Source organism: Cicer arietinum, chromosome 6 (assembly GCF_000331145.2).
Source record: "Cicer arietinum cultivar CDC Frontier isolate Library 1 chromosome 6, Cicar.CDCFrontier_v2.0, whole genome shotgun sequence".
Taxonomy (NCBI): domain Eukaryota; kingdom Viridiplantae; phylum Streptophyta; class Magnoliopsida; order Fabales; family Fabaceae; genus Cicer; species Cicer arietinum.
Window position 1 is genome coordinate 65,711,632 of NC_021165.2, and position 16,519 is coordinate 65,728,150.

At 27.4% G+C, this 16,519-nt stretch overlaps 1 protein-coding gene across 1 annotated transcript; it reads left to right on the plus strand.

Moving 5' to 3' along the window:
* Window positions 1–5,840: 5,840 nt before the first annotated feature.
* Window positions 5,841–7,734, plus strand: LOC101513621 (aquaporin PIP2-7). The gene is made up of 4 exons (XM_004505936.4): window positions 5,841–6,249; window positions 6,341–6,636; window positions 6,743–6,883; window positions 7,255–7,734. The coding sequence occupies exons 1-4, from the start codon at window positions 5,943–5,945 to the stop codon at window positions 7,366–7,368; spliced, it is 858 nt and encodes a 285-aa protein (XP_004505993.1). The 5' UTR covers window positions 5,841–5,942; the 3' UTR covers window positions 7,369–7,734.
* The last annotated feature ends 8,785 nt before the right edge of the window (window positions 7,735–16,519 follow it).

Sequence of the window (16,519 nt, forward strand, 5' to 3'; positions counted from 1 at the left end):
CTTAAACCCCCATTTTCTTATGATTGACATTGCTATTTCAATATGAACTCAAAAATTACCAATGAAACACCGATACTAGTAATTATAACAATAAATGAGTTAAAAACTATGAATATGACTTCTCAAATTTAATGTGGAAAACTCCTTAGAGTAAATGTAAAAATCACGAGTGTTTAGACTTAAAAATAAGTAACATTAGAAAACCAAAATCATCACTTAACGATAGTAATCAAACAATAATAGAGCACCTCCATAAAAGTTGCTATTACAAATTGATTCATAGAGAAGACAAAACTACTTATAAAAATTAGGTTAAATTGCACTTTTTGTCCTTTAAGTTATTTAGGCTTCACTTTAGTCCCTTAAGTTTAGTTCATTTCATTTTGGCTGCTTAAGTTACAAATGTTAGACACTTTGGTCTTCAAGTTATTTTCGTTTCATTTTAGTCCTTTAAGTTCCAAACATTTTATACTTTTATCTTTTGTAATAGTGTCTAACATTGTAACTTAAGTGATCAAACTTGTTTATTTTTATAACTTAAGAGACCAATGTTTTATGTTTTTAACTTAAGGGACCAAAATGTCTATCGTTTGTAACATATGTGACCAAAAAAACTTTAAGGAATTAAAGTAAAACCTAAAAATAAAAATATAATTTAGCCTAAAAGTTATTAGAATAACAAATTCGTTGACAAGAATGACATACTAAAATTTCAGCAAAAACAAACAACGTTTACTTAACCAACATCCACCACTAGTACCAATTAATTATTCTTTTCTTAGTATGCTACTCTATTAATTGCAGTAACACTATTCTTACACATAGTTGGATCTTCTCCACCAAATTGTGGAGAGAAATGAAGAGAATAAAAAATTGAAGAAAGAGAAAATATATAAGAGAAAAAAAATTAATGAAAGGGATAGAGAGTGGAGAATATCTACATCCATTCTCACGCTCTCACCCAATGCACACGACAGGGTATTATCGCACTCGGGTTAAATCCCATCTTATCCACTAACTTGCTTGTTTCTTTTTTTGTTTTGTTTTTCTTTTAATTGAAGTAGACTCTCACTTGAGAAGGGATCCACTCAATGGTCTGTCCTCTATTTGAATTTGAATATATAAATGAAAATTAATGAAAGTTAAAACTCTCATATGACATGTTAGAAATTTGAACAACATTTATACCTTCCATTTTCAAATAAATGTTTAAGATTTTTATCGACATATTAAAAAATACAATGATTCAAAATTAGAAGAAATTGAATAATTATTTTTACAAACTTTCTTTACTAAAAAGTAAAGTGGAATTATTGTTTTAAAAGTAGAAAAATAATTAAATTTATATTGAAAATTAAAAATAATATTTATTTTAATTTTATTTTTGCTAAAATAAAATTCATGAGAAAATATTAAAAAATAAAAATAAGGTCAAGAATTTTTCTTGTGGGTGGAAGTGGCTTTTGTCACGGCACCTTTTCTTAGGTTTTTTTAGGAATTCCTAAAAGCTTATCAAATAAGACAAATAATATGCACATTCTTTTTGTTCGTTTGTCTATGTTTTGTGGTGGGTATATATGGTCGAAATGTTAATGGATAAATAATACAATGATATGCGAAACTACTTTCAAATTGCACTTTTTTTAGTTTTAAATACAAATAATATTATATATCAATAGAAGATATGTTACATTAAATACCGTTAATTCAATTTTTTTAATTCTTTTTTTTATGTATAAGATGAGATGATCTGACATAAGATTTAATTAAATTAGTAACTTTTAGTTAATAAATTATATAATCAATTAAAATAAGTGGTGGTGAGGGATAATTAATGTGTTGAAGCCGCAGGGTGTCCAAAACCCATTTGATTTAAGGGCGTCCAGATAAGTTATTCTGGCACGCCTTCGTCATGCAAGGAAGACAACAACTAACCTACTTTTAATTATTCTAATAAAATTAATTAATCATAATTGCAGTATTGAAAATCATTGTGATAACTTTCTTTTTTTAGGATAATATATATATCTTAATTGCTTCCTATTTTAATATGTTAACATTTCTTAGCCACTAACTTGGATGTTACATGTTTCACTTCGAACCGAAGTTTACGACCAGGGTTGTAACACGACAGACTTAGAGCATATTCAACGGTAGGCAAATGAGTTCGTCCGCCAGCGTGTAAATTACATAACTTTCAGTTCTTGGCGAGTTCACGGTTGGAGTTGCACCAAGCTGTCATCACGGTGCTCTCAGGAAGGAACGATACTTTCACAATTTAATAATAATAAAATTATAACTGTTACCTTTTTTATTTATTAATTTATTAATAATAATAAATTTATAATAGTTATTGGGTCCTATTTAATGAACTCATGTTGAGTTCACCGTTGGAGTAACAGGTGATGAGTTGCTCCAAAATGATGTGGCACAGTGAACCCATCTAAAAACCTTATGTTGAGTTGAGTTCATATTTGGAGATGCTCTTAAGTAAAACTCGCATTTCAAATGCATCTCTAAAAAAAGAGTTAATTCATATTCAACAACTATATAGAATTAATTTTGTTCGAGAAATAACATAAAAAGGAAAGAAGAAAAACATCTTATATATGATCAATTAATTAATGATCCCTTTCTCCCTTTTCTTTTTAATATAATATCTCTATAATTTTTATTTAGTGTTATCTTTATTTTTTTTGGGTATGTGCTGTCTCTATTTTTAATTTTTATTTAGTGTTGTATTAGAAAATCATCCTCTCTGTTATGTGTTACTACTGTTAATTAAAATATGACATTTATAATTTTTTGCAATTATATATAAACATTTAAAAAATTTCTCCAAATACATTTATAATTTTTTAACTTGGATTGAAATAAATATAAAGTTTTTCAATGTACAAAACTAAAGAGAAAAGTAAATAAACATATGAATTTTGAAATTGAATATGGAGCTATGTTTGGTGGAGGAAAGTTAGATATTGTAGTAAATTTGCTTGCAAAAGTTTATTAAAAAATATATGTTGACTTTATCACAAAAATTAAAACTACATAAGGATGTTATTTTTATTTTTTTTATTTTACCAAAATTAAAATGTTTAAAAAATATATTTTAACTCAAATTATATTACTATATCTTATGCTATTATTTAGTTCCAGGTAGTGTCTAGGGTGTACGAATGAATTAAGTCTCGCACTATACTCAAGGAATTTTCTTCGTTAGACAAGAAAAAGTCCACAGACCAGTAACATCATAGGAATTCTTGATTTCTCTCGAATGCTATTAGGGGCGTATAAATAACAGTTATGTCGAGTTTCCTGTATTCTTAATATTATTCTAATATTTGATTTGATCTATTTTTAGATTTAATTAGTTGTAGGTTTAATAAAAACATACAAAAATAAGACAGAATTTAGATTGGGTTGGTTTCAAGATAATTTGTCAACTAGTAATTTAAAAAAAAAAAAAAATAATAATTCATAGACATAGTAAATCACTTTAATACTTGTCAATTTGTAATTCATAACATTATCTTACAAAATACAAATCATTTAATCAAAATAAATATTTTACTATTTACTAAATATATACCACTTAGTAGTCTTACTCTTTAATCAAAAGTAATATCTAATCAATATTGTTTTATAATAATAATAATAATAATAATAATAATAATAATAATAATAATAATAATAATAATAAGGAAGAAAAGTGAATATGCAATTGCAGGGAGAAAAAAAGATATAGGAAAAATAAGTTTTTTTTCAAACCTTAAATAAAATTAGTGTAATTGAATCAATAATAAAATAAAATAAAAATAATTATTTGTCCTTAATGCATTTTGAGACTGGACGAATAACGCATAGGATGACCTGAACTGGATCTTTTTTTACTTTGTTCCTATCCTAATTTTATTTTTTGTTTTTATTTTATTATCGAATCAAATCCAACTTGTTGCTTGCAAATTAAGTCGAATTCGCAGAACGAATTGGATTTTGTACACCCTGTATGATATCCATGGGTACAAAAATTATTGAAAAAAATAAAAATAAATTCCAAAAAGTAAACATCATAGATAAGAACAATACAATTTTAACCAAGAACTCAATACATTAAAAAAATCTTTCAACAATGGAAAAATGTATTTTCTATCTTAACGCTCTTCTTCCCACTATGCTTCATCCATAGTTAATATTGTAGGACATTTGATCCAATAAATAAGAGACCTCACGCACAATGCGATACCTAACTAGCTGGTGCACAAGCAAAGCCTTAGTTCCATATACAATGGAATATAAGATCGAGGGAAATTATACATTCATTAATGAATGATCAAGATCATTCATTAATATTTAAAAATTATTAAATTTTTTAATAAATACTCTTTTTAATTAATATTTATGATTTTTTATATTTTTAATGATAAAACAATAACTTGATTAAAATTGATTCAATGTGAGACAAACATTTATTTTTTTTTTATCGAATTAATATCCGTTAAGTTATTATCTTAATCATGATTCATAAAAATAAAAATAATCATTAATATTTATTTATAAGAGATAAAATTTATGGTAATTAGAGTTTTAAATATTTTTAAAATATCAGTTATATAGTAAACCATAATCATTAAAATTTGTCTCATGAAGGTTCATGAAGAGTTTAAGTAAACGTGAATTTTTGTTATTGTTTTTTTCTCATGAAGATAAGATGTTGAAATTTTTTTCTCTAAAAATAAATGAATATTTCAATTTTAATGTACTTTTTTTAATTGTATTATTTAATTAATATTATTTATATCATCTATAATGTAATATATTTTATTATACATTTATAATATTACACAGTAATTTCCTCTTTCTTTTATTAATATATTTTTATAATATGAATAAAATAATTAAATGACTTAATTGTCGACCACTAATTATAAGACCAGATAGAGAATTAGGGAAACAAACACTAGCAAAATGCGGTTCCACCTAAAGAAAAATACTCAACTAGTATCTAGATTTAATATTTGGTAATAAAACAATTAGAGATAAAACGTTACCAAATTTACGATGGAATAGAGATTAATGAATAGTTAGTACGGATGAAAACAAAAAAAACAGATGGGACCACAGTCATTGATTATGAATTGCCAAAATAGTGAGAGACAGAACAGCAAAAGCAGTACACCCTGTTGTTGATGCTTAGTTTGCCTCATAATTCTCTATCTATCTACACAAAACACCTTTTCAAATTCCATACTTGCCCATAATCACATGTAGCCGTTGGCATACAACTACCTTTTTAGGTCATACTGGACCACACCACACCATATAATAATTATTATTATCATTATAATAACATCAAAACAACATTTTTAATCATTGAAAATAAATGTATAATATTTTTGTTTTCATCCCTAATTTTTATTCATTTAAAAATGAAAATTAGTTTTTGAATTATTATTATAATTTTTAAAAGATACAATTACTATTGTATATTAAATAATTTGTAAGAATCTCTATAACATCTTCGAAAACCTTGAAGCCTGGCTCATTCTGACACAAGTCATTTAGATTTATTGTTATTAAAATTAAAATAATAATAATAATAATAATAATAATAATAATAATAATAATAATAATAATAATAATAATAATAATAATAATAATAATAATATGCAAATAAATCAATAAGTCCCGTTGGAATGGGGTCCTAATAAAGTGGGACCATGCAAGCGAAATCAACCTAAGTAGGACGGCAAAAAAAATTGCGTTTAATTTAATCCTGTCATTATCAATAAACGAACAAAAAAACATACTTAAAAATATTTGATTCCTTTTCCTTTCATTTGTTACATAAATACCACCCCTTTCTACTCAATTCAACCCACACTACTCTCCCATCCCACTTTGAAAATTAAAAAAAAAACAAACATAGTTTTGTTTAAGCAGCAATGGCTAAAGATGTTGAGGTTCAAGAACATGGTGAATTCTCAGCTAAAGATTACCAAGATCCACCACCAGCACCATTGATTGATTTTGATGAGTTAACAAAGTGGTCTTTTTATAGAGCTCTTATAGCTGAATTTGTAGCAACACTTTTGTTCCTTTATGTCACAATTTTGACCATTATTGGTTATAGTCATCAGAGTGATCCTAAAGCTGGTGGTACTGATTGTGATGGTGTTGGGATTTTGGGTATTGCTTGGGCTTTTGGTGGCATGATTTTCATCCTTGTTTACTGCACTGCTGGTATTTCTGGTATGTTTATTCTCCCTCTTACAATAAATTGCTATTAAATTTTGTTATGTTTGTATATAAAGCTTAATTAGGTGTTCAATTATGATACCAGGAGGGCACATAAATCCGGCAGTGACATTCGGACTATTCGTAGGAAGAAAGGTGTCGTTGCTGAGGGCGGTGTTTTACATGGCAGCGCAGTGTGCCGGTGCGATCTCCGGTACCGGACTAGCAAAGGGTTTCCAAAAAGCATACTTTGACAGGTATGGAGGTGGTGCTAACTTTGTTCATGATGGTTACAACAAAGGTACAGCTTTGGGTGCTGAGATTATTGGTACCTTTGTTCTTGTCTACACTGTCTTCTCTGCCACTGATCCAAAAAGAAACGCTAGGGACTCCCATGTTCCTGTAAGAATTTTTATTATTATAAATTATGTCACATAATTTATCATTATAATTTTTTTCTTCACTATATGACTTTCTATTTTATTTTTTTGCGAATTGATGAATTAAGGTTTTGGCACCACTACCCATTGGATTTGCTGTTTTCATGGTTCACTTGGCTACTATCCCTATTACCGGTACCGGTATTAACCCGGCAAGAAGTTTCGGATCAGCCGTAATCTACAACGAAGGCAAAATTTGGGATGACCAGGTAAAACTTTGGTGTTCAATATTTTAAAAATATCAAATTAACTGATATTTTTTAATTTAACAATTATAATGCACAATTTTGTTAAAATTTTGGTGTTCAATATTTTAAATATAATTAAATTAACCGATATTTTGTAATTTAAAGATTATAATGCACAATTTTGAGTAAAACTTTGGTGTTCAATATTTTAAAAATAATTATATTAACCGATGTTTTTTAATTTAACTATTATAATGCACAATTTTGTTACATTTTAATATTAAAAAAAAATAATTAAATTTTACGAATTGTCACGAATATTTATATATATGTGTACGTTGATGTTGATAATAATATTCTAATATATATATGTTTTTTTTTTTTATGAATAGTGGATATTCTGGGTTGGACCAATTATTGGAGCTACAGTGGCTGCAATATACCACCAATACATTCTTAGAGGATCAGCCATTAAAGCTCTTGGATCCTTCAGAAGCAATGCTTAATTAATTCACCTCTATCTATCACTTATTTGTCAATGAGTCTATGGTGTTAATTAATTTCCCCCGAAGAATAATGTTGAGGAGTGCAAAATGAAGTGGTCCCTTTGGGCGTTTTCGTCTTTTCCATTTCAGTACAGCTGTAGTGGGGTTTGGAAGAAAAAAACCGAAAATAAGGGTCACATGAAATTGTAGATAACTGTTTGTGTTTCAAGGGTGTATTTTGTATCCCTTTTCTGTCATTTTTATTTATTTTTATTTCCAATGTATGTATGTATTCAATTCCTATGTGTTTGTTTTTAAGTTTTTGTGAATCCTTTTTAGTCATTTTTCAATTTGCTCTTGGTAATTAATTATGTGTCATTTTCACCATCCTTCCCTTGTTTCGTATCAAAATTTGTCTGTTTTCCAATTTCTATAAATTATTATCTTTGTACTTTGAGTTAGGTATTTTTAATATCATAGACTAATGTTTAGTAGTTACTTTACACGACAGGGATGAAAAAAATATTAGTGTCACACAATTTAATTTTGAAGTTTTTTATGCAACTCGTTTAATCTCTTTGATCAAACTATTATACTACTTTGTCTAAGATAATTAAACTTTATACGGTGATAATGTGTGTTAATTTATAAATGAAATCTCTCTCTTCAATTTCTCTTTCATCATTTAAGAGCATAAAAGAAGAAGAAAAAAAAGAAGTGCCTAATTCTATATTTTTGGGTAAAACAAAGGCCTAATTCTTGAAATTTCCTCTGGATTTTCTCTTAATTACTATTAGGTGCGTATCAAGTTCATCATCCATCCTAGTCTTGAAAACGGACAACGACAAAAAAGGTGAGCTGTCGTATTAAAATTATTAAAAAAAAATTGTTGTGCCATTTCTCACTAAAAATTATATTTGTAAACTTTATTAGCTTCTATTTTTTTTTAATCTTAAACTTTGTCAGCTTCTTGAATCTTCAAATTCGTACGTAATACCTAAAATTAAGAAACAAATTAACACAACTCTTTCTCTATTTAGTGCACTTAGCGTTTTCAATATTTAATTGGCGCCTAATCATGACAACTATCATGATTTTGATAATAGATTTATGTTGGGATGCTTATCCTAATGTATTAAACTATTGGAAAATAGTGAGCTTCACTAAAAGCATGCCCTATAAAATAGATTGGCTTTTGTGGTGGTGGTTAATGTATATTGGACGTGACATGAAACTTGAATTTTTTTAGAATTTCATTTTAGTTGTTGGAGACAATATAATATATAACTAGTAAAAGAATATTTGAAAAAAGTAAGAAAGGAGAAAAGTAAACATGTTAGGTGGATTGCTTCGGATTCCTTACATGTGCACCTTATTATTTCATATAAAATAAATAGATACTAATAGATTGGTGAGGTAACACACCTTATCTTCACCATATTTCATGCTTTAATTAATGATTTTGTATGACTTAAAAAATATTTGTAGACATGGCCCATCTAGTCGATTAGAGTGTCCTATTTCTTTCTGTTAATTTGAAAACTAGCATTGAAATATAGCCAATATTATTAGTCATAATAATATTGGAAAACCCAATTTTAGCTTTAATAAAACTTACCATCATTGTCACGTAATGTATTGGAGTGTACCTTTTAAATCTACAATATACTATTTCTCTATATTTAGTGTACATGACTTTTGTCACTAGGATAGATCTAAAGACTAAATCACTAAATAAATCGTCTTACACTTCGATGAAAATAATACTTGATAAAAATTTAATTCTCTTGATATTTTCAAAATTAAAATTTTATTTAAAATTAACATGGTCTTAATTGATATTAAAATAATTGTTTTTATTATCAATTGAAAAAAACATTATATAAAATTAATTACATTAATATAATTAGTTAATTAGTTATACTAATACTAACTAATTTTAAATGTGATTAAGTTCAATTATCAATATTATTCAATTTATTTATTAGTTATTTATCAATGCTTTAAATCAAGAATCATAATATGATATCAGATAGATAATTTATTATGCTATTTTTTTTTTCTAAAAATATAATTGGATAATTTTTCATAAAAACTTAATTGATTTATCTTTTCTTTCTCATTTAATTTTTGAATAATTTATCATTTTCATCTCCTTCTTTCTCCATTCAAAACTAGTTATTTCTCATTCTTTCTTTATTTATTCATAGTTCCCTCTCAAATTTCAAGTTAGAATTATCTCATCGTGATGTTGATGATAAAAAAAAAAAATCATCAAACAGTGGACATTAATAAGAGCAACATGTCTGTCAATAAAACTTTACTAAAATTCAAGATTTATTCAATATTTTAATATCAACATTGTTTCAACATCAACAACTTTCGTCAAGTATGAAAAAGGTGGAGTCGAATTCATTAGTCAAATTCTCCTCATCATCAAACTGAAGAATATATGCTATCAAAGTATTTGTTGAAGAATTTTCAAAAACATCAACAATATTTGGTGGAAAAATCCATTCTTTCTTTTAAGTTTAATTGACATTATGTAAAATTTATTTATCTTTTAGTTTTAATTAGAATTCTAGCTTATACTCATAAAGAAATTGACGATTAAGCAAATTCATTCTTTTTAGTCTCATTGGCATTTCGACTTCTATAAAAAAAATGAATACATTGGATAGTTTCATTTGTTCTTGCCTTAATTGTCATTTCAAATTAGATACATATTAGATTCTATTCATGATATGGTTAGACAAACGCAAAATTCATATTCTTTCGCTGATTAATTTTTGGCGTTTGAAATTCTTTTAGCCAATGATTTTTTGCCATTTTAAATTTATTTTAGCCAATGTCTTTTCCGATATTTCTTTTTTGAGATTTTCGAAACTCAAAATATATTAAAGACATTCTATCTTGAAGGGATATTAGATATCTTAATTGGTTAATTAGTTGAATTGACTAGTTAGTTAATTATTTTACATTAATTAGTTATTTATTTAATTAATTATATAAATTTATTTAACTCTTGATGAAATTAATTCTTTCAATTATCAATATAATTTAATATACTTTTTTTCATTTACTTTTTATTAATAACTTGAATTATAAAAATCGCAATAATATTCTTAGAAGTCTGAATTTAATTATGTTTGAATAAAAATTTAATGATTTTACCAAAATACTTTTATGATTTAAAAAAGACATCATTTTATAATTTGTTGTTGATCTTAACATGTATTGTACGACCCGTTCATCTTCTAAAATCTAGAAAACAAGGATGTTCAAAATGATATATAATCCTTGACAAAAACAATTTATATATAATACAAATAAAAATATGTGGATTTCTCAATAATAATAATAATTGCACGGCTGAGGTATAAACGGTTTTTAAACTTTTAAAAATGATTTTTAGAAATAACTTTCTCGAGGAAAAAATTGTGATAAGATATGTACGTTGGGTTAGCACCAATAATAGTACAATATAATAGTGAAAGTTGAAGGAAATTGCAGAAAACGACTATTGGCTTAATTTTCTCCATTGCTCTCATATCTATAATGTCACAAAAGAGAAGCAAATAATTTTTAAAAAGAAAGCAAAATAAAAAAAGAAAAGAAAAAGATGAGGTTTAGCCACATATTCTATTATGAGACGGATATTCATGGTTAAATAACTAGACTAAACTAGAAGTTGATGGAACATTCGTGATTATTATTTTAGTGAAACAATGCTACCTATATCGTGTCCATTATTTAAGTTCTAGTATCTTATCCTATAAATTAAAAAAAGCACGGTTGTTGCGCATTAGCGATTCACAGAACTTAGAAATAAATACATAATTTAATACACTTTTGACTTCTTTAATCTTTTAAAAAATTATGCAACGTTGGTTTCTCTAGTTTAAAATAAATGATCTGGCCTCTCACACTTACCTCCTTTTTTATTTTATAGTTTCCATATATTTTTTTCCAATTTTGTATCATGTAGTCAATTTTAATGATATAACATGTTTAAGTGTATTTCAAATTTTAACGTGGATTCAAACATCTAAAAATAATTAAAAATTGTTAGGAAATAATAAATAAAAAATTCTTAATTTTTTCACTCTTTTTTCTTCTTTCTCATCTCATTACTTAGAAAATTGAAAATCTCTTCATCTCATTTATTGTTTCAATTGTTTATTCTAAATTTCAATTGAAATTTTTTCCACAATCTCAATTTACATACTTCTTTTTTCACAACTCTCCTCCTCTTCACACTCTCTACACTCTCCAATAGCCACCCCACTCATCACGTTTACTCATTTACAAACTCACTACTCACCACCACCATTTTGCCCTCCAAAACATGTTAGACAAAACAACCTACGACTTTCCACTTCGCTGAGTTATGAATCGGTTATGAGTATGCAAATGGACATGATTCAAAAAACGTACTTGTCGAGTTCTTTTTAATATTCAATGCTATGCGAGTTATCCAATGTTATCTGATCCTGTGAGACACAATTTTAAACATGTGATGCTCATTGATGTGAAACATGTGGTGGTGTGGTCAGCAAATATTGTTATTGTGGAGGAGGAATTCACATGGATGGGAGAGAAAGAGGAAGGATAAAATGAGGGACATTATTTTTCTCCATTAATTTTTCTCCATTAATTTTTCTTAACAATTTTATAATTTTTAAGAGTGACTAAGAAGAAAAAGAAGGATGAGGGGTTAAGGATTTTTTTTTAGAACAATTTCCTTTTTTATTATTATTTTTGTTGAAAATGCTTATATTAATGTTGTAATACTCTCGGACATGTCACATTATTAAAGTTGGCCACATCATCACAAAATTGGAAAAAAAAATATATAGAGGACTAAAAAAATCAAAAACAAGTTAAATGTAATAGGTTAAAATCACTCATTTTAAACTACAAAATAAAAAACCGTGCAATCGAAAGATTAGAGGAGTCAAAAGTAGAATTAAACCTAAATAGAAAAACTTATGTATATTTTTATAAGTGTTTTACGAATAGTTTTTAACTAAAAATATATTTTTGTATTATAATAAATTTAAAAAAAATTATAAATGTAAAAAAATTATAATTGATTAAATTAATAACCATATAAAAAACATTCTAGAAAATGCAAATAAATTTGATTCTAAATAACTTTTTTGGGATGTAATTCTAAATAATTTTCATTAAAGGGACAACTAAGGCCAATTAGCCCCTTAATTATCACATCAAATTACTCATTCATTCTCGAATGTCTCGTTTAAGGTTTTTATACATATATTAAAAATATAATAATTATAAAAAAATAAGAAGATATTTTATTATATTGTTCATCTTAATTGATTAATTTTTTACTATTGTCAATATAAAGTATTATAATAATTTAAAAATTGTGTATATAATAATAATTAAAAGTTAATATATAGAAAAATAATTAAAATTATATTAAAGATTATAAATAATATTCATTTTAAATTTTAAATCGAATGTATGCTGTTAAGTGCATTCTTTGTGAAACTGGCTGAGTATTATACACTGTAATTTGAATGTCTCTCAAACCAACGGGATTTATCCTCAAATGTTACGCCTTTAATCGATTATTCTTCACGGAGATGGTGAAAATTTTGGCAACAAAATGATTAACAAATTGTAAGAATTGAGAAACTTTTTTTTCAGTAAAAGATGTGAGAAAAAAATATAATTCTATACAATAAAAAAATATTATGTGTATTATACTATGAATTTAACAATAACCTTTTTTAATTTATCTCTATATATATATATATATATATATTACTATAACATTTATTCAAATTAACTAAATAAATAACTGTAACATGTGAATGACATTACTATTTACGATTTAATTTTAATAGTATTCAATTATATTAAATTTTTTAATACTGTTAAAATTCCCATATGCTATATAATAATAAAAAATTATATGGATGACCTTTAATTTTTGCTTCATTTCCTAGAATAATATATCGTATATATATGAACGTGTATATATATGAACGTGTATCTATATTGCTCCTCCCGATAATACATTTTCCTATATCTTATTTTTTAATTTGTCTATTCTTTCTATCTTGCCACTTCTGTCTTTTCAAAGTTAATTCAATTCGTTTGAATTTATCATTTTATCTTTAATATTTTCATTGCATTAAGTGTCTTTTATTTTCGATAAATATTATTTTTCAAATCAATTAATTTTTAGAAAGGTGAAAAATAGACGGTGAACATTCAATCATGTTATTATTGATGGTTTCAAACTCCATCTTACATTTCTCTTTTGTTACTATTTAAGTCTACTAACGTGTAATATTTTAAAATATTTAAAAAATATATTAAAACTCAAAATATCCTAATTTCTCGATATTGGTTGAATATTAAATAGTTGGATGTTTCAATACTTATACTAAAATACATATTATAATAAATCCCAACAGAGTGACGATACATATAATTTTATTAAACATTAAAATATGTAGTATAAATTGTTTTTTTTCATTACCTTTTTCCTCATTTTGACTTGAACAATGTGTGATTGAGAAAATAAGACATGATCATTTTTTAAATTAATTATGCACAAACTACACCGTATCTTACAACTTCAAAATACCAGAGTAAACTACTCCCTATAACTGTTGGAAGTCAATTATGAGTGGTTAGTCCCACGTTGACCAGAAATAGAGGCTATATTGGATATATAAGGAGAATGACCCATAAACCTAATGCCTTAAGGTTTTGGGTTGAGATGTGGTGTCTAAGTCTCTTATGAATCCTTGTTTAGCCCATTCCGAATGTTGGGCTCCCTCGGACTCCCCAACAAGTGGTATCAGAGCCTGGTTTTGCTTGATGGGGGAGCAAAATAAGACTTGGATCAAATGGATCAAGTATAGTGGTGGACCAAAAAGGACTTGGTGATCAAGTGGATCAAGTCTAGTGGTCAAGGTGGTCAATAAAGGACTTGGATCAAGTGGATCAAGTCTAGTGGTGGGAACTCATAATTGAGGGGGAGTGTTGGAATTCAATTATGAGTGGTTAGTCCCACATTGACCAGGAATAGAGGCTATATTGGATATATAAGGAGAATGACCCATAAACCTAATGCCTTAAGGTTTTGGGTTGAGATGTGGTGTCTAAGTCTCTTATGAATTCTTGTTTAGCCCATTCCGAATGTTGGGCTCCCTCGGACTCCCCAACAATAACTTTACTTGACAACACATAAACTATAATTTCGAAAATCTCATAAAAAAATCACCACATTAATATACAAACAATTTTAATCGAGACTATGTACAAACTTCCTCTCCACATCTTCTTCAACACATGTGTGGATCTTGACATTAGTAATAGTGGATGACACCCAAATTAAGATTTTAAAAACCAAACAATTCATTCATAATTAAATAAAATATAGAAATAATCAAAAAATTCAAATCTATACCTTTGTTGGAGTGATTTTTGCTCCAAGATAATTAACTACTCTCCAACAACATCCTACAAGGCAAGTTATAACTTGCATATCAAAATTAATATACGAATCAACTTCTAAGAATTCAAATGTAAATTGAAGTTGGTCTCACCTACACAAACCTTCAAATTAAAAACAAATCACAAAACATAACTTTTAAAAATTGCACATGATTATAAACATACTATTTTGTACTATAGAATAAAAGACATGTACTAAACACAAAGAACAATTTAAAATTTATAGTGGAAGTTGTAGTACCTAAGACTTATTTATAGCTGGTTTGTAGAAGAATCACCACTCATTCATAGATAAAATATCGATGAAGGAAGGTTTAAGAAATAGGGAGAAATATTAGATAAACAACACATATTTCATGGCTATTAATTGTTGGGAAAAACTAGAGATAATTAGCGATAATTATCTCAATAATGTGGAATATTTTTCCCCCCACCTGTGCAGATAAATGGCCAAACAGAAAATACAATTTCAAGATCAATAATAGTTGGCAGAAAATTAAATATGAGACAAACGCAATTTCTAACGTGGAAAATTTCCCTCAAATTGAGAGAATAAAAACCACTGGACCTAGTCTAGTAAAAACTTCCACTATAATAATTAATGGATACACCAACAGTCTTCCTAATAACAATAGGGAATATCAATCAACAATAACAACCCTATAACAACCTTATAACAACCTTCCACTAAAGTGGGTATGCTAAAGTAACTCTCAGAGAAGATAAAACTACTCAAATTATATATTAAAATAACAAACTCAGTGGTAGGAATAACATACTAAATTTGTAGATCAAACGGAGCAAGTTTGTTACACACCTGTTACCACCACTGGAACCAAACCCTTATTTTTCTTCTCTGGCAACCGTTCTTCTTTCGTTGTCTGTTTGTATGTCTTCTTAGGGATTTCTAAATCCATTTTATTACCTTCAAGTGGGCCTAGCTCAATAATACCTTTTTTTTTTCTTTCTTTTATTTCAATAATAATAATACTAATAAAACTAGTGGGTTCCACTTGGAGAGTGAACCCACCCAACAAATCTCCCCTCACGACTCAAGTGGGAAGGTACTGCTCAACCATGCCAGCTTTCTTTCTACAACATATCACCTTCGACATAGGCAAGGTCTTCGTCATCATATATGAACCATTCTCATCAGTATGAATCTTCTCAATTAAAAATGACTTCATTTCCAATGCATCTCGTATCCAATGATACCGCACTTCAATATGCTTCGACTTTGCATGAAAAGTCGAATTCTTGCTGAGATGGATCACACTCTGACTGTCACAGAATAACATAAACTTATCTTGCTTGAGGCTTAACTCATGTAGGAATTTCTTCATCCACAAGAGTTCTTTGGAAGCTTCAGTTGCTGCAATGTACTCAACTTCAGTAGTGGACAAAGCAACACACTTTTGTAGTCTTGATTGCCAAGACACAGCTCCCCCTGCAAAAGTCATCATATAACCAGAAGTAGATTTTCTAGAATCAAGATCACCTGCCATATCTGCATCTGTGTAGCCATCCAACACAGGTTCACCACCTCCATAGCATAAACACACTTTGGAAGTGCCTCTGAGGTATCTGAGAATCCACTTCACTGCTTGCCAATGATCTTTACCAGGATTAGAGAGAAATCGACTAACAACTCCAACTGCATGAGCAATAT